The sequence below is a fragment of the Strigops habroptila genome, chromosome 11, assembly GCF_004027225.2.
Source record: "Strigops habroptila isolate Jane chromosome 11, bStrHab1.2.pri, whole genome shotgun sequence".
Lineage (NCBI taxonomy): Eukaryota > Metazoa > Chordata > Aves > Psittaciformes > Psittacidae > Strigops > Strigops habroptila.
The window spans coordinates 18,570,238-18,595,256 of NC_046360.1; the positions used below are offsets into that span (position 1 = coordinate 18,570,238).

At 40.9% G+C, this 25,019-nt stretch overlaps 1 protein-coding gene across 3 annotated transcripts; it reads right to left on the reverse strand.

Moving 5' to 3' along the window:
* Positions 1 to 318: 318 nt before the first annotated feature.
* On the reverse strand, positions 319 to 11,737 carry TSEN2 (tRNA splicing endonuclease subunit 2). Of its 3 annotated transcripts, none has more exons than XM_030500293.1 (12): positions 11,665 to 11,737; positions 10,689 to 10,887; positions 9,508 to 9,589; positions 8,693 to 8,729; positions 6,264 to 6,789; positions 6,077 to 6,154; positions 5,462 to 5,512; positions 4,669 to 4,807; positions 2,884 to 2,920; positions 2,140 to 2,251; positions 1,073 to 1,162; positions 319 to 601 (listed from the first exon to the last, which is right to left on the reverse strand). In XM_030500293.1, the coding sequence occupies exons 2-12, from the start codon at positions 10,863 to 10,865 to the stop codon at positions 542 to 544; spliced, it is 1,389 nt and encodes a 462-aa protein (XP_030356153.1). In that variant the 5' UTR covers positions 10,866 to 10,887; positions 11,665 to 11,737; the 3' UTR covers positions 319 to 541. The 3 variants fall into 3 exon arrangements, with proteins under 3 accessions (XP_030356153.1, XP_030356155.1, XP_030356154.1); XM_030500295.1 differs by lacking the exon at positions 11,665 to 11,737 and adding an exon at positions 11,224 to 11,587; XM_030500294.1 differs by lacking the exon at positions 11,665 to 11,737 and having other exon boundaries at positions 10,689 to 11,092.
* Between the last annotated feature and the right edge of the window lie 13,282 nt (positions 11,738 to 25,019).

Below are 25,019 nucleotides of genomic sequence, written 5' to 3' on the forward strand. Positions count from 1 at the left end.
AAGACTCAAGTTGAAGTTCTCATTTCTGAAGGCATGCAGGACCCTGTGCTGAGCTGCGAAATGAAGTTAGCCTTACAATTCCCAAGGTGAACTCTGAAGAACCTGTGAGGTATTCCCAAAAAACTGTTTGATCGCTCATTGCTTAGGCTTTCAGGCAGACATTTGGATTTCAGACTTCAGTGGCTTTGCAGGCTGTAGTGCCTGTTCAGCACTAATGGCTGGATCTGTCAGAGTATTTTGAATACCACTACTAACCCCTGCAGCATAGCCAGCACTCAAACATACACTCTGGAAGTTTTAAGGAAACAAACAAGTAGCCTGAGTTGGGATACAGCTTTAATATTTTCCCCTTCATATGTTGTGTTATTCCATACAACATTCTCTCCAGCAAACAGGATATAGCTCACTTTAAATAGCATTCATACATACCAACTGGCTGTTCACAGAAACTCTTCTGAGGCAATGGTTCATCATGAGAAGATCAGGTAAAAAAATCCACAAGAAGTGGCTTTAAGAAAAGAAGTTTTTCCTATCCTGTCAGTTAAAATTCATCTTTCTCACTGCGCTCACGGGAAGAAACCCAACGAGTTACAATCAGTTCCTGAAATAAAAACCAGCAATTATTATGGGGGGAAAAAGAAAAAAAAGCTACAGCTATTCAGTGAGGGATGGGGATGAAGCCTTCAGCAAACTGATGTGTATTATGGGAGCACCGAGAAACTTTAGTAGATAACTAATTTGTTTCTGAAGTGAACTGGTCTCTCACACATTTTTCACCATACATTAACTTTACAGTCTCCATAAATATCCCCATATCCCCATGCAAATGCTTACATTCACAGGGCCAGCAACATTCAAATTTAGACAAGATCATCTCCAGCCTTTTAAGAGCCTGCAAGGCACTTCTCACGCCTTGGGGCACAAAGCAATTTAGTTATTTCATTGCAGCTATGTGTGCAAAACCCAAACCTTGCTAAAAACCAAGCAACAGTTCCAGAGGACTAATGTAGTTGGCTGTCCAGCTGCCCCCAGGCAAAGCTTCACAACCAAAGTAGAAGAAATAATTGCTCACCTGAACCTTAATTCTTTTCATACATTCCGGTGTTGACATGTCTTTTTCAGTCATGTCAGAAGGTTTAATCAAATAGCATAACATAAGTTCCTGTTGGTAAACAGAAAACATGAATACATGAATTTCAACTGATTTCTTTCTATACAAGTTTGCACAGGCTGAGAGCTGGGCTTGGGGGAGACCTTAGAGCAGCTTCCAGTGCCTAAAGGGGCTACAAGAAACGTGGAGAAGGGCTTTGGACAAGGGCCTGTAGGAACAAGGGGAATGGCTTTAACCTGCCAGAGGGGAGATTGAGATGAGCTCTTAGGCAGAAGCTCTTCCCTGTGAGGGTGCTGAGGCGCTGGCACAGGGTGCCCAGAGAAGCTGTGGCTGCCCCATCCCTGGCAGTGTTCAAGGCCAGGTTGGACACAGGGGCTTGGAGCAACCTGCTCTAGTGGAAGGTGTCCCTGCCCGTGGCAGGGGGTTGGAACTGGGTGAGCTTTAAGGGCCCTTCAACACAAACGAGTCTGGGATTCTATGAAGTTTTAGGTTAATTAGAAATGCAGATTCTAAGTTTCCTACAAGATGTCTTCTGCAAGACCTGTATAATAATCATATCTCCTTTTCCTTAGCAAAGCATAAACTAGAATTACAACACCTGAGCACCATGGCTATGAGTATGGAAGCACTATGCTTGAGGTTCTATCATAGAGAAAATCTTTTGGAGACTTTCAGTTTCACTGTTCAGAAGAAAGTCCTTATAGGCAGAGAAGGCTTTAAAAACTTAAGTGGCAAACAGGAAAGAAATGCCCCTTGGTCTTTCTCCTGTTCCTGACACAGCTTTTAACTTCCCTGCAGATTATTAAAGTTCTGCTTATTAAAGACAGAACTTTAATAAGCCTCCTCGAGAATTCATGTGGATATTGTCAAAAGGAAGCTTGTCTGCCTACTGGCAACTCCACATGTTCCTCAGCAGACCAGAAACAGAAGGCTTCTCTGTTCAGCCCCACTCCAACTCTCTGCTCTTTGGAACTAAACTCAGCTTGTATCATTCTAAAGCTAGTTTAAAACTAGCATCTTACACTTACCTTAGAAGCATTAACAGTTGTTCTGTTCAACCCAGCCAAGGTCTTCCAGCTGAGCGGTCTGCGAAGAGAGCCTTCAAAATTATCATCAACCAATTCAGCAATGACGGAGTAACTGGAAAACGGGAGATAGGAAAATCCACTGAAATAAAATTACCATTTTAGGAAGATCATGAAACTTAAGAATTAGAGCCTAAAAACTGGCATTAAACAATATGCCAGCATGCAAGAAACTTAAGTATCTTTCTACTAGGAAAAGAGAAGAGATAAAGCTGAATATGCTCACTGGCACTTTCCCTTCCCACCCTTCTGCTGATGGTTGTAGCATTCTCTTACGAATGCCACTCTGAGGTTTACAACCAGTTTATTATCTAGTTCAACCTGACTAGCTAACATAAAGACAAATGTCATCCCTTAAAAGTTTTTTCTTCCAAATTATATTAATTATCCCTACCATATATTTTCAAAAGAATTACTAAATCAGCTTCCTGAATGCATTCATCATATGAGTGCTAAATATGCTCACTGCAACTTTTCATTTTTAATGTCTTACTACCATTATGTGAATTCAATGAAATTGCATTATTTAGTACCTCTTCTAAAAGGACTTTTGCATTTCCACTATGAAAGCATCTGGCAAAGTATTATGAGTGAAGAATATGTGCTTAACCAGGCAAGATACTAAGTTTGTGTGAGAGATTTATTAATTTGAAATTAAGAAATTAGACAGAAACATGAGCTTCAAACCTTGCATGATAGAAGGGGGGGCCTTTTCGATACAGCACTGAAATGAAAGAGAAACACTTTAGTTAAATAATCACAGAGTTCCCATCTGAGTTTAAAGCTCCATAAATATTTTCAGATGTTTTTTAAGTTTTAACCACACAAGACAAAACTTCAACCCTTGAATTCTGCTCAAAATTAAGCTGTCCCAGCAAGGGGGTATGGGGGGAAAGAGAGAGGAAAGAGACAAAAAGCCCTGGGAGCAGCAGGGTGGCTCAGCACAGGGGAGTAGCAGGCAAAAGATAAAGCAGAAGAGCCAAAGGACAGTCAGCAAGCACCATAGGAAGAAGTTTAGGATGGAATTTTTCTTCAACAGAGTCATGCTTTTAACACTGTATTTGCAACAGAAGTTGAGCCACTCGAGTACAAGTAAAACATCACAATAAGCCATTGAATTTCTGTTGCAAGCAAGCATTTTCCACAAGTTTTAGGAGAGGCACAGGGCACAAGTTCTTATATACTGCACCCCAGACCCACTAAAAGTTCCTTCTTTATACATGGGTACACAAGATTCATTGCAGCTGGGCTGCTGTAACTGAGCTAAATGGTTACTTTTTCCATCTTCCCTTTGTCATGAGCTTGTAAGAGGGAATTTTCTTTAACTAGCACAGCTCTTCTTACGCAGCTGGCTAGCACGGACCTGTCAGGAAGAGAACAAGCAGCTCTTCATTCCAGTGACAACCATGATTTGCAAAGTATCCACTATAAACAACTGCGGTAATATCGACTCTAAGAAGGTACTACCAAAGCACAAGAAGCTAGAGGAGCTCGGGGGTAAGGCAGAACTCCTGTTAGCCTTGAACTAATCTGCTTCCTTTGTCTGGCACAAATCTGAAAGGCAGTGATACACTAAACAACAAATTCAGGCCAGAATACAAATGACTGGTGAGCAAACTAGTACCATTTCATCATTCAACAGCAAAACCCCATCTACAACCCATGGTACTAAGAACAGTGGTGATGAATTCAGGCAAATTTACACACTGATCTGAAGGACTAGCTCAGCACAGCCTCGACATTCTCAAATACACAAACCCCCAAAGGACAGAACTGTGTCAGCAGCACTAAAACATCTGCTGGTTTGCATGCACACAGCAAAAACTATCCCCCTTTATGCACATCTTCCTGTAACAATGGGCATTACTGTACCAGGGTTTGTTTTTTTGATGTGAGCTTAATGCAGCTCTTGAATTACTTAGCAAGGGATTAAGGACACTACAAATTATTTCCGTAAGATTAAAAACTCTGCCATTAACAAACAAGCAAGTACCTTCCCCCATCCTTCCTCCAAAACCACAACCATACCATAGAGAAACAGCCTTAGCAGTAAGTTCAGCAGAAGTCCAGCTTCCATTAAATGGGATCAATAATGAGATGCATGGACTTTGACATGACTTGGGATTTAGATGCAAACCTACCATTCCAAAGACTGGACGTTAACACTGCAGATGTGTTTAGAAGGGAACAGAGAAACTTGGGAATTTCAGTATAACCCTGTATTAATTATTAACCTCATGAAGCAAAATAACCTTTCAAGCTGCCTTTTCAGCTACTGGATATGTGATGTTATTTTCCACTTACATCCCAACTCTATTGCTGAAACACAGTCCAGCCAAAAATGCCTTTTGCCAACTGCAAGTAGCAAAGCCAGCTCCTCATTGTTGAATTCAGCTCTGGCACTGGGGCCTTGCACTGCCTGAAAAGAAGTCAGCTGCAAATGATTCCATGTTTTTTAAGGAAGCTACTCACAGAGATCAGTTCCGTACTTGAGGCCGACTTTGGGGACCCAGCCCTTGCTGCGGAAGTAGTGATACGCCATGTAAGTCGTTTTAAAATCAGGCTTCACTTCACTGAAAAGTTCCCATAGCTTCAAAATAGTGAGGGGCTCCTAAACGGCATTAATATGACTGTGTTAATATTAAACAGATAGAGAATACTGTGTGTAGTAGAGCCAAATACCCAAATATCAAATATCACAGCCTACTGCAAAGAGCATGAGCTTCAAGCAGTAAAATATCTGGAATCCCTAAATACAAGACAGAAACCTGTTGCTGCATTTAGTGGTTGGTTTGGGGTTTCTTTAGCATGTCACAATCAGTGCCATAATACCCTTGTTTATATGAAAATCTGATAAATCTTAAACTAGAAGCATAGGTTTCAATTATTTGCCATTACATTAACAGAAGGTTGATCTAGATTAATACTTAACACACCAAGGAATCTTTCTGTTTCAGGAAAGAGAGACTATTCACCATATTATTCCTTCTATACTAGCTTTCTCCATATTTTCTGCCTAAGGTACAATCAAACCCTTTCTCTATAAAAGCTGTGCTTAAATATTTGTTCTGGTAAACATAAAACTTTCAGACCAGTGTTTCATAAACAGAAACATCATTAGAGAAAGTTCCTAATTACTCTGTCTGGTATTTCCTCCTTCAGAATTAACAGCATAAAATATTGTCATAGTAGGTAAAAAAGTCAGACTAAAACATACTCAAACTAATGGTATCACTGGTAATCCAAAATTAACCCAATATCTTACCTCACCATAATAAATACTTAAACATCCCAGAGCATACACCAAGAAAAAAGCCTGAAAAAATAAAAAGAGTAAGTTTAATTGATAGCCAGGCTCTTCCTGTAATTTATATTCCATGCAAGAACAAAGTCTCAAATTAATATTATACAAGAATCCTAATGTCATCAAGGCAAACAAGCTGCCTAAAAGTTTACTTTGAGATTTGTCTTCATGACTTTTACATTTCAACAGATGCATGGGCTGCAGACACTTGAAGGTACAGTGTATAAACTAGCACACGTGGATATATTTAGAGACAGCACAACTGAAGCATGATTCATAAATGGTATATATTCCTGGTATTTCTATACTTAAGTCCTACCCCTGGTCTCTTTGACAATGGGATTATTCACGTAAAGCAAATGGGATTGGACCTGACTTTTTTTTAACCAGATCATGTAATTATCACAGGTTATTTAAAATAAGTTTAATGACTAAGACAATCCAAATACATAGGAGACACGGGAGAACCCTGTACTTTAGAAACAGGTATTAAACTACAATATAACATAGATTAATGTTTCATTTTCAGATGAAAAGTGAAACAGGTTGTACTGTACTTGAATCATTGAAACACACCTCTTCCAAGCTGAGTTGTAAGTATTCAAAAATCCTAAATGGATTTCTTCTGCACACTAGTTTTTCCTTCTTGACAAGCTACAACAAAAGAAACCAATCAGTATTACTTTAACCTGGAAAAAATACTGAATTCTAAAGTGGTGCTGATATAACTCTTCTAAAAGATCAGGATACTCTTCATCCTTACATTTTCTTGCCCACGAGCAGCCTCATCTTCAGGACATACGCTGCATTCTTCTTCCTCTTGCACCAGTACATATTCTGGAGCACATTCTTTTGACTTCATCGTTTCACAAGACCTTTGCTCAGTGCTCTCCTCTGCCTTGCAGCCACAGTGCACAAGAAAACCATGCTCCTGGCAAGACACTTCAGCTACCTCTTTCAAGTCACCTTGTTCCTGGTCTTTAGAGCCACATACAGGAGCAAATGCTGGATCTCCTTCCAAACACGCTTTCTTGCAGCCTTTGTTCTCATTCTCAGGACTTGGGTCTACTACAGTTCCAGTATCTGTAGAAGACTGCCTGGAGAGTTCTGTATTTTCCGTACTTGGGCCCATTCTGTTGCAACTAGCAGCGGTTTGCCCAGCTCCATCCTCTTTCAAAAGTGGCAGCTCAAGAGGCTTAGTGTAATTTTCAAGGATTTTGGTAACTGAGCAGCCATCAAGTCCTTGCTCTCGCAGAACGCTTTTAGCCCACTGAACGTGATACTGGTACCTAGCAAACAAGTAACATAAAGGAGACGGTCTAGGGCATTGCATCCTTTAAATAAAATCTTAAAAACAAGCATCTTAAAAAAACCCGAAGATTCAGCACCGTTCACAAACCAAATCTGAACACAAACCCCAGTAACTGCTATGCAAAATACATGTACAATGTATTTTGGCATGCACAATGGAACAGGAGTCCAGTCTTCAGCAGGCTGCAGACAACATTACTGAACGTTACTCTACTACCTTCTTTGGCTTTATTTTGCCTTTTAAATTCCTGCAGTAACAAAGACTGTTACTGACCCCACCGCTGCACTAGAATCAAGCACTGAGTTTCACAAAGCAACAACTTCACCAGGCAAAACTCCCTTCTCCCATGGAAGCATTAAGCCTTAACTCCCTGCAAAAGCATCTTGTTATCAGAGCTTGCGTGATTAAAATAGGCAACAAGACTTTGCACATAGAGCTCTTGCACACTTCATCTATTATACAGTTAACTAGAACTGTACAATAACTGTATAATAACTACTAAGAACTACCTTCAAAACTCTGTTTTAACTGCCTTTGAAACAGCAATGGCATAGCAAAAACACCAGTGTAGAAAATCTTAAACACAAACTACCTTCAGTTTTAACCAAACCCCTCACATCCCTGAGAAAAAACAAAAATCCTATTGGTGAGATAGTGACTGAAAGCTGTAAATATTTCTAGTATTTTCCAATTCTGAGAGTTTTTAGTGACCCTTTCATTATTTCTCCTTGGAAGTAAACATCAATATCCAGCTGAAGACATTAATCTTCATCCTGTGAAAGCTGCAGGCAGATGAATGCAGCCGTCCTTGTCCAGACCTGGACAACTTTAGTATGATGTTCTTTACTTCCCAAAACAAAATCCTAACACGGCAATTACAGACCAGGCAATGAAGAACTACAAAAGACAATTAAATGCAAATTTCATTTGTCAATATAAAATGTAAGTCCCTCTGAAGTCTCATAAGAAAGCTATGTAATTCAGTGCTGTACTTTATATTACAAAAAGTAATTAAGATTCCTCTTTCTCCTGTGATTTAATTACCATATAATTTGTACTTATAGATCTCTACTGAGAGGGATCATGATGCATTTTCTGCACCAATGTAATTACACTGCCATTGATGCTCAGCTGCATTTGCAGGCACATAAAACAGTCACAGAGTAGACTAATAAGAATGACAAGTGTGTCTGCAAGTAGAAGTAACTGCAGTAGCAGCAATATTGCCACTGTTTGTCTTACATAAAGCTGAGGACTGAAGGAGCATAACTTTTACATTTAAATAAAGTCAAATTTTTAGAGTTATCATAAGATTAAAGCAGAGTAATTGACTTGCACACTCTTAACAGTTCATATGCTATTTAAGTGGAATAAAAAAAATAAACCAGTGCTTTGATAAGTGTTAATAGAGACTTCTTTTCTTTTTAAAAAGAGGTAAAACATTTATGCATTATAAATGTTCAAGAGCTGCTTCAGCTCACACTACAGTAATTCAGTAAGGAAATGAGTTACTTTAAATAACATGCCCCAGAAACTTCTCTTTCTCCTCCTCAGCTGAGGAACAAGTTTATTACGCTTGATATTATTATGAATTAATTACCCATACTACTATGTGTGCACTCAATCTTGGCTTCTATTCAGCAATTTATACCTGCAAGCTTACATGAAAAGCCATGCTGAGCATCACCTACTCCATTTCTAGTTTTAATAATGTGATTATAAATGAAATAAAAACAAATAGAAGTAATCATCATTTATACATCCCACAATCTGAAAACCAGTGAGATGAAATCTAAAAGAGAATAATCTTTCCTTAAAAAAAAAAAAAACAAAAACACAACCCCAAACCACCAAGAATAACTTAATGTAAATTAACTTACTTTTTAGCTGTAATTATAGGCATGTTTATGTTAGCACCTGTATAATGAAAAATCATACATTATTTCATCAATATAAAAAGGTTTCCATGTGATTTTGATCACTGAGGTAATCTGCAGTCTAGTAATTACTCCCATTTTCAATTCTTGATGCCATTTTGGTCCCACTTGTATTGAAGGGCACAGCAGAACTAGAAAAAGCACAGAGGAAGCAGCCCACACAAGAGAAACAATTAAATGCACTATTTTTCTTCTGCCCATAAAAAGGCAATTACGGAGGGATATGATAACATCCAGATATGTCTATTGAGGCTTAACTCTCATGGAAAAGATTAATAAAGACTTTGATTACAGAATAATGTAATAAAGTAAATGACTACAGAATAAAGTCTGTAAAAATCCAAAGGCAGACTAGATGCAACTGGCTATAAGCAGATTAAAATTTCACACACCCTTGCCTCATGACTTCATGACACTAAAATCTACAGATTAAAACCAAGAAAAACTGGACAGTTACAGGAAGAAAAGTCCAAGGATGATAACTTTACTTACAGAATTCCTAAGCAACAAATCAGTGAATGCTAGGAGAATGCACTAAGGGGCTACTGACATAGGTTTCCTGCTCCTGTATTGTTCCTACGCATCTTGTACTGGCCATCATCAGGTATGAGGAGAGAGATCTTTAATCTGATCCAGTAGAGAGATTATTTTTCTATGCGTACCTTAAACATTTATCTTCAATGAGTGAAGAAAAATGGGAAGTACTATTGGAATAGTGATGGAAGTACAAATGGGCACAATTTACCAGCACAATTTACCTTGCCACTTCGCAACCAGTGAAGGATCTGAAATGCTGTACACTGGTCGACTTCTTGAAAGGATGCCTTTTCCAAAATAGCCCTTCAAAGAAAAGGAAAAATCCTTATTATCTCACGACACAAAACCTAACTTCCTTCCAATTTATAAGACATTGCCTGCCAAGATCAGCTGAAAAAAAACCCCACCCTGAAATTCTGCAGCATTTAAGCTTTCCTAATGCTTGCTGCTTAGCTTCTGGTACCTAGTTCAGTATTAAACACCTGCACTCAAAGACTTAACCAGCGGAGGGTGGTGAGACTTTCTGCTCCATCCTAAATATTTGTCAATCAACACCTCCAAGTAGACTTCTGAAAGCAGATGCAGAAGAAAACACCCATGTATCAACATGCTGACAATGCATGACAGAAAACAAAGAGATGGACAAAGCTACTGCCTAAGAATGGTGCTAAAAGGATACTCACAAGATAAAAGGCTTAATTTAGCTTGTTTTACTCTGGAAGAAATCACTCTGAAGTTAAAAGAATCCTACAAGCATTTATAAAACATCAATATTCCAACCTCCTGGGCATTAACACCAAGAAAATGCTTTTGCAAAGTTGAATTATAGAATTGTAAGGGTTGGAAAGGACCTTAAGATCATCTAGTTCCAACCCCCTGCCATGGGCAGGGACACCTCGCACTAAACCATGTGGCCCAAGGCTCTGTCCAACCTGGCCTTGAACACCGCCAGGGATGGAGCATCCACAACCTCCCCGGGCAACCCATTCCAGTGCTTCACCACCCTCACTGTAAAGAACTTCTTCCTCATATCTAATCTAAACTTCCCCTGTGTAAGTTTGAAGCCATCACCCCTTGTCCTACCACTACAGTCCCTAAGGAAGAGTCCCTCCCCAGCAACAAAATGTTGAAAGAAAAATTAAACACAACAAACAGAAAATCTCTGCAGCTGCTTTTTTAGCTCACAATGTCACTTCATTCCAAAATGTACTTGCTGGGATAAGAACAAAATACTTTCCACATTTGATACAGAATATACATTTTGTAGTGACTTCAGGAGAGGAGGGAGCTCTGAAGAGTTACTGGAGGCTGAAGGGGATTGAAAGGCAGGCAGATTTTAACAAGCATTATGCTTTACCTATGTTTAAAACACTAAGAATACTGTGCAAACAGGGTACGGCACCTTGTTATAAAGCTGTTCAATATCTTCAGGGTTCCTCACAATAACATTGTTACTAAGGATTTCAGCCTGGCACATTCTGAAATCCTTCCCACCTACTTCCACAGGAAAGGGAGATTGATATGACTCAAAAACTCTTCTTTTCCTTCTTGGGGGATGAAAAGCTGCTGCTGCTGCCATTTCCTAATATTAATGTTTCCTCCTAAGAAGTGGAAACAAAACAGTTAACGTTCAGAAGTTAAAATTCACCCATTTTTATACGTTTCAGCAATACGCTCTTCCCAATAGCAAATGAGCAATAAATCCTACAGGTTTCACTCTGTAACTCTTGCACCAGACAGACGCAAACAGCGATTTGCTGATGCTCTGCTGTGTTTTCCCTGCCGGGCACTGCAGGCTCCCCTGCAGACCGGGCAGTTACCAGCCAAGAGCACACTGAACGTGAAAGGCGAGCACTGAAACGGCTGAAAACGTTTCAAAAGAGCAGACGAACGCGCAGAACAGCAAAACCCACAGCACGCAAGTGCCTAAACAGAACCTGTTTCGAGTAATTACGGCAACGAATCCCACGGAAAGAGCCGTGGCTTGGCAGCTTCTTTGCTTTCCAGAGGGAACCCGTTTCGCCGGGGAAGCCGGCCCAGGCCCGGGCTCTCCGGGACGCGGGCACAGGTAAACCCCCCCCCCCCGCCCGCAGGCCGCGTCTCCGAGCGCCACCGCCGCAGCGGCCGCCAGAGAGGGGCCCCGCGCCGGGATGACCAGCACCAGGACCATGACCATGACCAGGACCAGCACCAGCACCAGCACCAGCACCAGCACCAGCACCAGCACCAGCACCCGCCGCAGGCCGCGGCAGGAGGCGCGACCCCAGGGCCGGCAGCGCAGCGCCGTACGCCCCGGCCGACACCCGGTCGCCATAGCGACCACACGACACCCCCCCCTCCCCCTCCCCCTCCTCTTCCTCCCCCCCCACCTCACGCACCCGAGCAGGCCGCGCGCCGGCGGGCAGCGCCGCGAGACTCCTCCCCGCGCGGGCGGCGGCGCGTGCGCACGGGGCCCGCACGAGGGGCAGCCCCGCCCCGCCGCCGGGCGCGCGCTGCCTCAGCGATGTGAGGGGCGGCCCCGCCGCGGGTGAGCGCGGGAGCCGGGTGGACGCGGGCGAGGGGAGCCGAATAACGTGATGAAATGGAGAACCGCTCGCGGGTTGGTGAGGAGCAAACGTCCCTCCTTGTGTTTTGGCACGCTGTGAACGTGTTACCGGTTTGAGCGTTGCTCGTCAGATTCGTGATCATACATGCAAATATGATGCAGCTACTCTTTATTCTTGTTTTGAGGTAATGCTGTGAGGTATCGAGATGTTTTGGCTCCAGGGAAGCTGGCTCTAAGTAGAGAATTCATAGAATCTCAGCCTGGTTTGTGTTGAAGGGACCTTAAAGCTCATCCAGTTCCAACCCCCTGCCACAGGCAGGGACACCTTCCACTAGAGCAGATTGCTCCAAGCCCCTGTGTCCAACGTGGCCTTGAACACTGCCAGGGATGAGGCAGCCACAGCTTCTTTGGGCACCCTGTGCCAGCGCCTCAGCACCATCACAGGGAAGAGCTTCCTCATATCTGATCCAGGGGTCAGTGAATTCACTGGTGAAAACCTGTAAAAACACATATTTCTTATGAGGTATTTTATCTTTTACTCCCATTTTACAGACAGACTCAGGAGGCATGGGGGTCAGTAAGGGCTATAAGGCCACACAGGAAATGTAGCCCAACACATGAGAATGCTGAGCTGGTATTCCTGCAGTTCTTTCCTATAGGGGTAACTTTATATTCCATCTGATGAGTGTTAATTGAGTTTGGACATTGACTCACACACAAAGTGCTGAAGGTAGACTGCAGAGGACCCTGTGGTGCTCCTGTCACCAAAGTACTCAGCAGTGCTCTGATATGGTTCATTCTCGGAGCTCTGCTGCTAAAATACAGGTCACAACGTGAAAGTGAGCCAGGACCAAAGATGTCACCCTGTTTCAAAATTCCTTCCAAATTTGTCGAATCAAGTCTCATTTAAATGGAATTTAAATGGAGTTTATTTATGCTAGATATATCTATGTTTTTTTGTTGTGCAGACACATTACTATTAGGCTTGTGTTGCAGCGAGAAGTAGACAAAACACACAAAAACTATAGGTCAGTTGCTTTCCTTCACGTCTCATTATCTTCATACAGCCTTGAGGGGGAAACTGCAGCATACGCCACTCAGCCAGTTCACGGAGTCACGCACAGATTTCTTCAACCCCATATCTGCTCCCATTGCTGACTGTAAGCCCAGACTGTGCCTCAACCAGAAATGTTGCTGTCTGAAGGACAAGTTTGCTCTAGGATGGAGTTTTTTTGGAGTATCACTCATTGTACAGACACTTTCACATATACCTGCAATCTCCCTTTTTGTGATGAGACAGCAAACGACAAGGCAGCAGCTAAATGACTAAGCCATAGCTCTGAAAAGCAAACCTCCAGGTTGTAGCAAATCACAAAGTGAGAATGAGTCAGAAATGTCATACTGCTGTCCAGAGCTGAGAGATGATGTGACAAGAGTGACCTGTGAGGAAAGGCGGCAGTAGCTCAGTCTAGAAAAGGTAAAATGGGCAAAACAGACCATTGTGAAGAGGGAGACACACACTGTATTGAAAAATAATGTTGTACCTGTGAGGTGAGGACTGCATTGCAAGCCCTGTAGATCCCTTTCGTGGGAGTTTTCAGGATTTATCCTTCCAGGGGCTTTTCAGACTCTCTTCAGTGCAGCAGGAAATGCAGTACTGCCCTCGAGAGGCTTTTGCTAAAGTCATCTTTCAGCTTTCCATTTTTGTGTTATAGCCTTTCGGCTCAGGAATGTCACTTTGAGAATAGACTGTTTCATATTGTCTCTGGCTGATTCATTGCTTCTAGTGCAGAGTACTCGATTGCGCACTATTTCTTGACACTCAGCTGGGTTATTCCACTGCTCTTTTATACACCAATGTCCCACCAATGTCAGCTTTCTGAAACCGTGTTGAGAACGACTTGGTTGCAACCCTTCAGTTCCAGAAATGCATCACCTCAAACTTTGACACAGTTGCCTTTGCTGCATGGTTTCCAGCTGTCCGTAGCCTGACTCTCCATGCCCTGTTGTTTCCACTGCCATCCCCAGAATTCCCTATAGCATGGTCCTGCCTGGGGACACTGCTGCATGCCCAGTAGTTCCTCTGTACCAGCAATATGCCTTGCCAGGGGGAAGTAGCTTCTGCTCTGTGTTGTTACAGATTTCTTCGTCAGTGATGGAGGAATAGAACTGAAAAATAGTTACAGTGGAAACTGTCAGGCTTATTAAACTCTTTCTGTGCCCACATAGCTGGAATATCCTTTAAAATCTGCATAAGCATTTGCACTCATGTAGTCCCAGCCTTTCTGCGGTTTATTGTGTCCTTTCACAATGACTGTTACATTACAGAGTTCATCTGGAATCATTTCCATGAAACATTCTGTTTATAAAGAGCTCGTTTAATATTATATTAATGAATATTTAAAATCTAATAATAACGCATTTTTGTGCTATGAAGATTCTGCTGCCAGTAAAATCAAGTTGCCATGTGCAGGAAAGTGCTAGGGAGTTTGGTTATCCAAGGTGGTTGTTTTCTGGATGTTTGGGGACTTTTGTAGGGAGTTGGGAAGCTAATTCCCAGTCCTATCCCAGCCAAAACATACAGGCCAGGTACTCCTTAAATACATATTTTACATTCTTAAGCTTATTAAAAGAAACAGAAATGTCAGCCTGTAAAACTACTTGCTGTGTAGCACTCTCAAGGAAGTTAGTCATAAAATCGTGAAAGAATGACCTACTCTTGTAGTGTCTTTAGGTAATTTTGGATTGCATGCCAAAAAAAAAGAAGTTTTGCATAGAATCCCATGAAATTGAAGTCCTGGTTCCTCACGAGATTTGTTTCTGTCTCTGGTTTCCATGGAATGTTCCTGTAAAGTGTTCTTATCCCAAACTGGTGGTAGTTCACAATAAGGAACATTGTGACACTTCCTTTTAACTGAAGCCCATTCCTTTCTCACAAGGTGATGTGGACACACAGCTGCTGGAGGATGGGCTGTAGTTATTTACATTAGCCAGTTCCAGCTTCCCCAGACTGACAGAAATTCCCATGGAAATTCTGATTCCATTAACTTTGACAGAGATACAGGACTGTTTTGGGAAACTTTTTAAAAAAAACAACTAGGGAATACTTTTCATTTTTATTAATATGCAGTTTCTTAATTTTGTTTATTAAAGAAATAAATCAAGGTTGGTTTCTGCTTAGTTTCAGATGGTTTCCACAGGAGACAAAAAAAGAGAAGTCAGACAAATATTGGCCAAGTATCAACCCAGTAAGAAATCCCATAAGAGCCGAAATCCCGAGGTGGATGGCAATAAAGTGAATAGCATGAGAAAAGAGAACATTGAAAATGAGTACGTAGTGAGCAGACTTACTTCAGATGTGGGAAGTGATTTTGTGTTCTTGGAGATTAAACACACTTTGGTGAGGAATTCTTAGGGAACCGTCAGATCCAGCTGACATCCCACCACGCCTCTGTATGAGGTGAGTGAGGGCTCTCTGCAGGCGTTGTGGTGCACAGCGTCCCTTTTCTGCCCTCGTCACTGGCGCTCAGTGTGTGTTACAAACTCTGTGCACTTGAAAATTATGTGAACATTAATCTTCTCTGCATCGAGCCTTTCAGCACCCCCCCAGTTCTCCCCTTGGAAATGAAGGCAAAAGATCTGAGCTTGCAATTTCAGGGGAAATTAAGGGCACTTACAACCTCTGGGTTTTGCCCATCCCTTGAGCTCCAGTATCAGATTTATTTACCTTTTGTTGAAGAAACATTTGTTCCTTCATGGGTCGTTAGCTTTTTCTGCTCCATCAATCACCCGGGTAAATTGTTAAATGACGCACAGCTTCTGTTTTGCCGAATTCTGACTCTGTCACCTTCACCTTGTGCAGCTTAAGCAATGGGCCAGGCAGTGAAAAGCAAGAACAAAACTCCAGCAACATAATCAGCAAAAGCTATTCCTTTTTTTTGTATTTCAGTTGAAAAGAAAACTGTAATAATGAGCTGTCTCCACTAGATGTCCATATTTCAGCAATTTTCAATTACAACTTCAGTGAACGCAGCAGCCCTGTACAAACTGCCTACAAACTGCTGTGCTCCATTGGAAGATGTAACTACACGACAGATTTCCATGTTAGTGGAGCTGTGCACCTGATTCTTTGTCCGGAAAGGCACTGAACCTTGTGCCAAACACTCAAACCCCACCTTTCACTTGGTACACCACCTGCTCTCAGAAGAAGGCTGGTAGACTTTTCAGATATAGTCTCCCTAGTTGTTTACAATTTCCTTTTCTTATTCTTTTTCAAATGATTATGTGCTTTGTATTAACTTGTAGGAATAAATAGTTGGAAAAAACTTTCAAGATCTTTAGTTTTGTTTTGGTTTCGGTTTGGCTTCCTGTTTTTCACTGCATAATTCTCTTTTGCATTCAGTTGTTTGCAGAATCCTAAACCACTGGCTCAGATTTTTAGATACACCTGCATAATTGTTAAATAATTGCTTTGCTCATTATATTTCTTTCCAAATATTGATGTCTAATATTTACCTGCTTTTTCTGGGTATCTAATGGGTGTTGGAGAGCACAGTTATGCTCATGTGCATGTAGGTACAGCACACTATTTTAAACAAACCGGATGCAGACAGCCTTTTGGCCCTGCTGAAGATGCTTTACTGAAGGTGCTGCTCAGCAAATCTAGAGCATCATCATTATTGTGCCAAATTGGTGCCATTCTTACTCCCTTCCTCGATGACCTGTAACACTGCAAACTGGGATGCTACTTTATGCTTTGTATCCCCATGATGTTTGTGTGATTGGCATACCAGTTCATTAACAAGAGGTCAGAGACCAGGGATGAGGTCAAATGCTAGGCAATTCCAAGGGCTTGAAATGAAGGCCTTATTTAAGATTACTGAATTCCGTTCTAGGAATAACCCAGAAGAGAGACTTTTTTTCACTGTTTTTCTTCTGGTTTCCCAGGCATTTTCAGTTTCATTAAATGTAAGGATGGAATAGATTTTAGAGAATGCTATGTACCAGACAGCTTCCAGGACCAGACGCAAACTAGGCACTAGTGATTTATAACTCCCGTACATGTGAGTATAACTTCTAAAACTGAATCTTTCTCCAACACTTTTACCTCATTTACAATATTAAGGAAACAGAATAGGTTCCTTTTATTATACAACAAAATGAAAATCACTCTATTTAATCTAGACCATTCCCCGATCCAGGAATGAGCTTTCACATTTAGCTGTCTGCCTGTAAGCACATAAACAATCCTGCCGGATTCAGCTATTATCTGAAACGTGTCTCAAAGCTCATCCTAAATGCTGTCTAGGTTCATGTGTCATAACTGACAAAAGGACAAAATAACAAGCAAATCAAGATAAATCCCTACATCATCACATTCTAAGAATGGAAATAAACCAAATAAATCAATTTGCTGCCAAAAGTATATACATGTTTGAATACAAAAAGAAACCCAGAACATCCTCTTATGGAATATATCCCAATCTTGAATATTTACTTTCCGTTTTTTAATAACAGGAAAAGGTTTGTAGGTCTTTTGTTGAGTTTTACATGTCAGCATCTTAATATTTCTATGGTATTCTTAAAACTTTTAACAGGAAAAAACCCCCCAGTGCCATGGCCTATACTAGGAAATGTTCTGTTTATTTTAAATGCATTTATGAGCACACAAAGGCAAACAATTACCTATCATAAACCAAGGGAGCAACTTATAATGGCTTGGTGTCTCATTTGTACTTCTTTATATAGTTCCTTGGCTCATTTGTCCCTGCCCTTCCTGTGCTCTGTGCGTTACCTCTCTCTGTACCTTCTGAACTCGAGTGTCAATTAAATCCTTTTTTTCATTTCCCCCTTACCTGCTGGGCTCTGCTTCTTTTCTTGTCACAGCCATAACAAACATTGGGCTAAAGGTTTATAACACAACTGTGATGGGATCCGTGGGACAAGGATCGTCACTAGCCTGAATTCTAAAACTGCAGGGCTTCTTTTTAAGGACATAGCCCTTAGACTAGACTCTGATAGAAAGTATGACAAACAGCTTTCAGAGATCATTGGACTTCTTTCTTACAGAAGTACTTCGATGTATTTTGGCCTCGCCTGTTCCATTGTGGCAACTGCAGTAACCACAACCACTTAGCCAAAAACTAATGTTAAAAAAGTAGCATAGTTCTGCCACTGCAGGATAGACCAAACTGTATCAGATGGGCTATAGTTCTCTCCACATAGCTATAATGTGATGTGGGCTTGTTTAAACAGTGAGTAAGGTACAAACAGTGACTGGATTCCCTAGGATCATAACCGTGGGCACAGTAGTGTTTGAAATCCAGGCTTCAGATAAAAAAAAAAAAAAAGGCAAATAACTAGTAAAAGGAAGTGCAAACAGGAGGGAAATCTTGTTTCCATCTGTCAAGCTGTAGAAAGGACAGTCATACTGGAAAGAATGGTTGGCTTTGTGGAGGCTACTGGGGCTCAGGCTTTGAGGACATCTTGCATACTTGAAGTAGTTGGGGGAGAATGCATGATCTTCACCCAGTTGTTCTGCATCTTCACTGACTTAGCTATACAACAGATCTCTGGCACAGACACCAAGGTTTCAGAAGTAAACAGCAGGCTCAGAGACCCAGGCTTTGTTGATCATATCTATTTCCTGATTATTGTAATTAAAATGAGGTTCAGCGGAAAACTAGGATCATTACTACTCCTTTAAAAATGACTGGTCTCCCAGCCATTGGATAAAAAAGCAATGCTGTTGAGTTGAGATAGTTCACCAGGAGTTAGTTTATCTGGGAAACACCTCTCATTACTCAGATGACTGTGACCAGTTATCGCTAAATGGGTAGGTCAAGCACAGCCTTTTAAAACTGTATGCTAGTATGGGCATGCTAATTCAGCTAAGGTAGTCTTTATAGGAAGATACTAGATCTAGCAAATGGAATTTAAACATTATTTAGTAGTGAGAGCTCTGTAGGCAAGATATGATTCAGAAATCTGGGGGCAAAAAAGAAGGAGATAGTCCAGAAAGACTTTTTACAGACTTTTTTAAAATACCTTTTTATTTTTTGTTATGCTAAGAATTGAAAAACATAATTGTATTAACCCTGATCATGAGCATGGTCACTCAAAGAAGTGACTGTATTAGTATGAACATACTTATAAGGTAATATTAACAACATGAGCAAACTAAAGAGGCTAGCACAGGACAGAACTGGTTGGTCAGGACTTTTCTGAACCAGTCAACAGTGCTTCAAATCTCAAAGGGTACACTGTAGGTTGAAAATTACTTCTGTAAAACCATTGAAAGAGTGTCATTTTCTGTTGCACTTGACTTGGAAATGGATGAACTATACAGAAGCTATCATACCACAGAAGGCTTTGTTTTCATTGCTCAAAATGCAGGCTTTTACATCCTGGGATAAATAACTGTTAGGACTGCTCTGAAGTGTAAGGAGAAGACTAAGCACTTCAGTTTTACCATGATGTAAGTGTGCTATTATCCAAACCCACACTGGAGCTGACCTCGGTGTGTTTAACTCAAGGCTAAATTGAAGCGCTTGGTCTTTGCTGTGCTTTTACCTCAGGGCTGCTTCTGCACGTTAGTTGCCACAAAGCAAAAATCATATAGCTTTTTTAGCAGCTAAGTCAAGCCCTTACCGTATCTTTCTGCAATGTTATTTTCACATGTGATAAAATTTACAAGCTACAATTCTTTTGCTTCTTATACAAATCCAGAGCAGAGGCATGTGGCCAAGCAATATGGGTGGCTGTATTTGAATATGAACAATCCTGTCATCGCATTGCAGCGTGTTATGAAACCTACTGTGCAATGTATGACATGATTGGATTTCATATCACAAGGGAAGAAGCTGATTAACAGTCAAATGACTACTAGATATCGGTATTCAGGTTTGTAAAACAACAGATACAAACATGCAAATCATACCTGTATAACTGAATGTACCCACAAAACTACAGATAAACACCCCATTTCTCACATCCTTTCCCTGACAGTAGCAGGTGGAAAGCACACATGTAATCTACTGATCTAAAATGTATTGGCTTTCAACATTTATTATATTTCATATGAGTGATTTCCATTCTGTTGTGTCCTGAAACATTAAAGAAAATGAGGGATATTTGAATTGTTTAATGCCTTCAACCTATCACAGATGAAAAAGTCCATCTATAGATGAACATGTTCCATTCATTGCATTAGATCCACAAGGTCCCAGAGGAGAATCACAGTTCTGCAAGATGCCATTAGGGCACTGGATTATGTATTTGGATCTTGGATTAGGAAGATCACTTGCAACCAGAGAGCACCCTGATGAATATGCCTCTGTGAAGGCTCACGTGCATGCACTTAAAGTGTTAAAGGTCTGGAACAACTTAGATTTACTGAATCTGTTCTAGATAGAATGGCATCACTTCAATATACAGGCTGCCTAGAATGATGGGATAAAACTTCCTGGTTTATCACACCATTGTCCATCTGGGTTGAAGAGGGAATCATGGCGTGCTGACACCTAGAACTTCATTATCTGGGGAATGGTAATACAGTAATGGTGTGAACGGACAGTCTCCAAGACATATGGATTTCATGTCTGCATTTTGTATACGTTCTCATGACATGCAAGTTGCTGTCAGGGGGCAGCTGCAATTTGGGAGCCTGTTTCTGCTATTGTATAAGGGGACACTACTACATTTAACAGACCTCAACCATACAATGACATCTGAACTTCACTACTTACATTACTGATGGCTGAAAACATAATTCTCATTAGCTTTCAGAAATAAAGGTCTGTGCTTACCTCTAAAGAATGTTACAGTTTAAACCATACACGCTTTCCTTTTTCTTTTACCAGATCCCAGTGGTCTGTGATACCTTTCTCCTGAAAACTGCCTCTTTATCTTTCTTGTCACTTTGAGGTATTTGTTTTCCAATTGGTATTGCTTACTGATATAAGCCTTTTAGAGATATCTACCTCTGTAAAAATATTTTTCTGTAATGCAAGTATTCTCATTCCTAATGTTCTTCATTCCCTCACCTTGTCACAGCTACTTGAGTCTTGCCTTAACCTTTCCTAGGGCAGAGACTGTGTTCAAATGCAGCCATAGAGCAGCAGAGTAAAGCCTTGTTCCTGCTTGAATCCATAACACTGCTTTAATGCAAGTATTGTGGCAGTGTGTGTAATTTCTTAAAGCTGAAGTTACTCAGTGGAAAGTCTGAAGAGTCCAAAATGAGCAAAACTTTTGTAAAGTTCGTATTGCCAATCTATGGAATTTCTAACAAAGGTGTTGAAATCACTTATGCTTTTGCTGACTCATTTCCCCCATGGGATAGCTGGTGACCTCAGAAATACCCTTGCAGAAGTTCAGGGCACATAGTTGCCATCTGTACCATACAGAACACACTGAACTCTCAACTCCAGTTCATCCTAAAACTTTTGCTTAATACACTTTACTGTGCTGCGACCTGAGTCTTATTTCAAAAGCCATTTTCTTTTATAATCTGTTCTGACTCAGATGCTAAATTAGAGTGGTATTTACAAAATATCTGTATCACCATGAATTTATCTTGCCAAGAGAAGTTAAATGGTTACATATTAAAAAGATTTTATAAGCATGATATGCCACAGTAAACATCAGTAAAAGCTGTTCTAAAACTATTTCTGTCTTTTGTTGGGAAACAAGTTACTGAGGCTTGAAGGGGAAGACTGCTTAGTAAAAGGAAGGAGAATTAAACATCCTGAGGTTTTAAAGGAACTCTGGTTTGCTGATTAAGTCTTTCTACAGAAGTGCTTTCTACAGAAATGCAACTAATGTTTCCTTCTTTTTTAATTCCTAAGTCAGGCCCAACTGCCAGTAAATGACTTTCTTTACTGTGCGTGGAGATTTATTTTTAGTCGCAAAACCAGTATAGATCAAGACGGGAGGCTGAAAATCAGGATGTCTGCATGCTAAACAAACTGCCACACGCTCAAACTCTTGGTGTCAACTCATGCATCTCACTGTGGCTCAGCTTGACTTTCTGTTGGGAACAACTTTCCAGCAGCCACCTGCCACGGCCATAAAGCTGCCTTACGCCTGAGTTCCTTTCCTTATCTTTCAGAAATCATCTTTCAGGTTTTGAGCTCCATGCCTTTGGTTTTATTGTGGTTGAATTTGGCAGTACTTTGTGACTCAGGGTGGTGCTGGAATTTCGTCTTCTTGTCTATGAACTTTTGGTGGGCACTATAACAGCACTGCCTTTTTAAAACAAAATATCAGTTTCAATGTGGGATACATAAATAGTTCAAAACAAGTCTCCCACCAGATGTTTAACACCACCAGATGACAACCTGCTAACCCACTGGAAAATGACAGATGTTTTAGATGCCTGCTGGGCTGTTTGTGCAGCTTTTCTGAGCAGGTTGTCACCTTATTCTAAATGGAGAGATCCAAGGCATCCAGCTTTTAAGTGAATGATTTTCCTTTGCTCTTGAAGGCATCTGTGTCCACCAGTGCTGTTTACCAAACTGTACTTTATGCTGAGTTACTGCTTTTCCCTCCTGTTCCCATGTGTTGATTCAACACATCAGTAAAGAAAGTAATTCTGATCATCATAAAGTCAGCATGTTTCATTACATTAGGACATTCTCTATCATGTCACCTAGCTTTCAGAAGTGTTGAAAGACTAAATTGGTTTATGCTTGAGAAGCTCCTTGAGATCCATACATAATCCGTGGGAAATACTCTGTTTGGATTAAATTAAGTGCAACTCTACTCTGAGAATAAGCCTGCTCACAGTGCTGCTGCTTCAGTAGAGTTGTACTTTGTTCATAACAGCTGACCAGTTAAAAAACTTGCTTTTTCCACTCCTCCTTATACTATAGAGTTAATACAGCTCCAAGCGAGTGAACTGCAGATTACAGTTCATTTTCTGAAACGTCAGAATTGTTTACTGAGTTTCAATCAATTACACCTATACAAAGTCATTGTAAGTGACAGGTGAGTCACTGAGGGCATAGTTTGCTGATATGGGGCATAGCATGGATGAATTTGAGGCCTAACTTGACCTCTAGAACTTTATACTTTTGGACACATGCAAGGAACCTGAAAGGCTCTTCTCTTGTGTTCCAGAATCTAAGCTAAATTTGCCAGGCTTGTAGTTGGCAAAAACCTGTTTCTGCAGTGTATGTAGTCAGTATAACTTCTTATACACATAAATCTATGTGCCTTTTGCCCTCAAACACGTGATAATGTCATATGCATGGATCAGTCCTTGTTGCTTGCTACGGAAATCATACAAGTACCCATGGATTCTTGCAAGAATCAGGATTTGAGAGTGCTGGATCCTGTGTATAGGCATGGTTATCCAGTGACAGCCTGATGTCAGTAACATATATTAGTGGAAAGTCTTGGGACTACAAACTATTAACACAACTTATTGCAAGACTGTAGCACGATTGCATCAACTCCTGCAATGGGTGTATGAATCCCTTGAGTGAGCACTGTCTGAGTAAAAAATGACTCGTGGTTGGATTTGAATACTTGGAATAAATAAACCAGCAACTGACTGTTATGCAAGGTCTATATACTTTCCCCATAGTCTTTCACAAAATGCCACATTTCTGACACTTTTCCAGCAGGCTATTTAGAGGCACCATGGTCTAGGCAGACAGGATGCTAGACTGCAAATGTGTATACTGGGTCTTGTTCCCCATTCTGACATGCACTTGGCAAGGAACACCTCAGTTACTCAGTACCCTATTTGCAAAACAGAATGAAGCCACTTACATACCACTTACTTTGATATTAACAGAGCATGGGACAGTTATTTAAGACCTATTATTTCTTATGATTCCTTTTAAAAAATCCTTTAAAAAGTAACTATTTTAAAAAATTCATTTCAAAATGATTATGTATTCATTGGAATAGCAGCATCTATCTAAATGCAAATGTACTCCTTCATCCTATTAAGTATCTATAATGCATATTTAAAATCTCAATAAACCTCCTTACTCCATAAGGAATATTCTGCTCTCATAGGTAAGCAGCAGAAATTTGAAAAGGCTTTCTGAGGCACACTCCTGGTCTGTATGAGGGTTGCAGCAAATTGGAAAGACCTAGAAAATGTGGATTAAATTAACACTGCTCTTAAGGACAGAATTTAACTGTTCCTTTACCTCTACGACTCCTAACCAGCAGTAATGGCAGAAGTCCGGACTCTGAACCACAGAAAAGCCCACTCCGTGGCATCTGATAAAATGGGAGTCTTGTATTTGTTTATCCACATCAGTTCTAGGGGGGGTCTGAGGACCACCATCTGTTTACACTGCTGAGAAATTATTGTGTCAATTCAAACATGACACATATTCACACCAAATTAATTCCTTGCTTCTGCCTTCTATTGTTTCTCATTTTACATAGCCAAGTGACACAGAATCAGAAGGGAAATGAAATAAACCCTTGCTCTGTTAGTCAAAATCTTCCCATGTAACTCTATACATATTTTTATGGATTGCAAATTTAAGCATAAGTATCCCCTAATGTGCCAGGAAAAGAGTTAGGAATTGCTAAACTGTATCAGGTCTTTATCATTTGGGAGAATGTATTCCAGTGTGACATTTCCTCCCGCTTCAGAGGAAGGTGTGAAAAACGAATGTAAAATGTTGCATTTCTGCAAAAGCCACTGCCTTCGCTGGAATGATAACTCTGCTTGTGGAAAAAATAGGTGTGCTATGCTGAGCAAAGACCTAAACTTCATGGGTTTGAGCTCCTCCTCAAGAGGTAACCTCTTTCTCAGCACACAACTGAAACAGCCAGGCTACAGTAGGTTTCAGAGGAAAGAAGTCCTCCCCTTGGTTCCAGCTCTGAGGCCATGGGTGCAGCAGAGCAATGTCTCCCCTTCAGACTGTGTCGCACCAACTGGGATGGGGTTTGGATCGTGGTCTAGGCACCCAGTGCCAGCCCTGTTTCCCTGCTGCTTGCACACGTGCAGTCTTCTCAGAGGCGTGCAAAAGAACCACACAGATGACAACTGCTGAAAGACTGAATGGTATTGAGGCTATTTCCTTCTCTCAGCTTTTAAATAGGAGGTTGAGGATTAGGAAAGCTCTGGAGCTCATCACTGTAATTTAGACTTCTGCATAGAATATCCCTGTAGATAATGGCACCAGTGTTTCTTCCACATATCAGGATTTCAAGGCA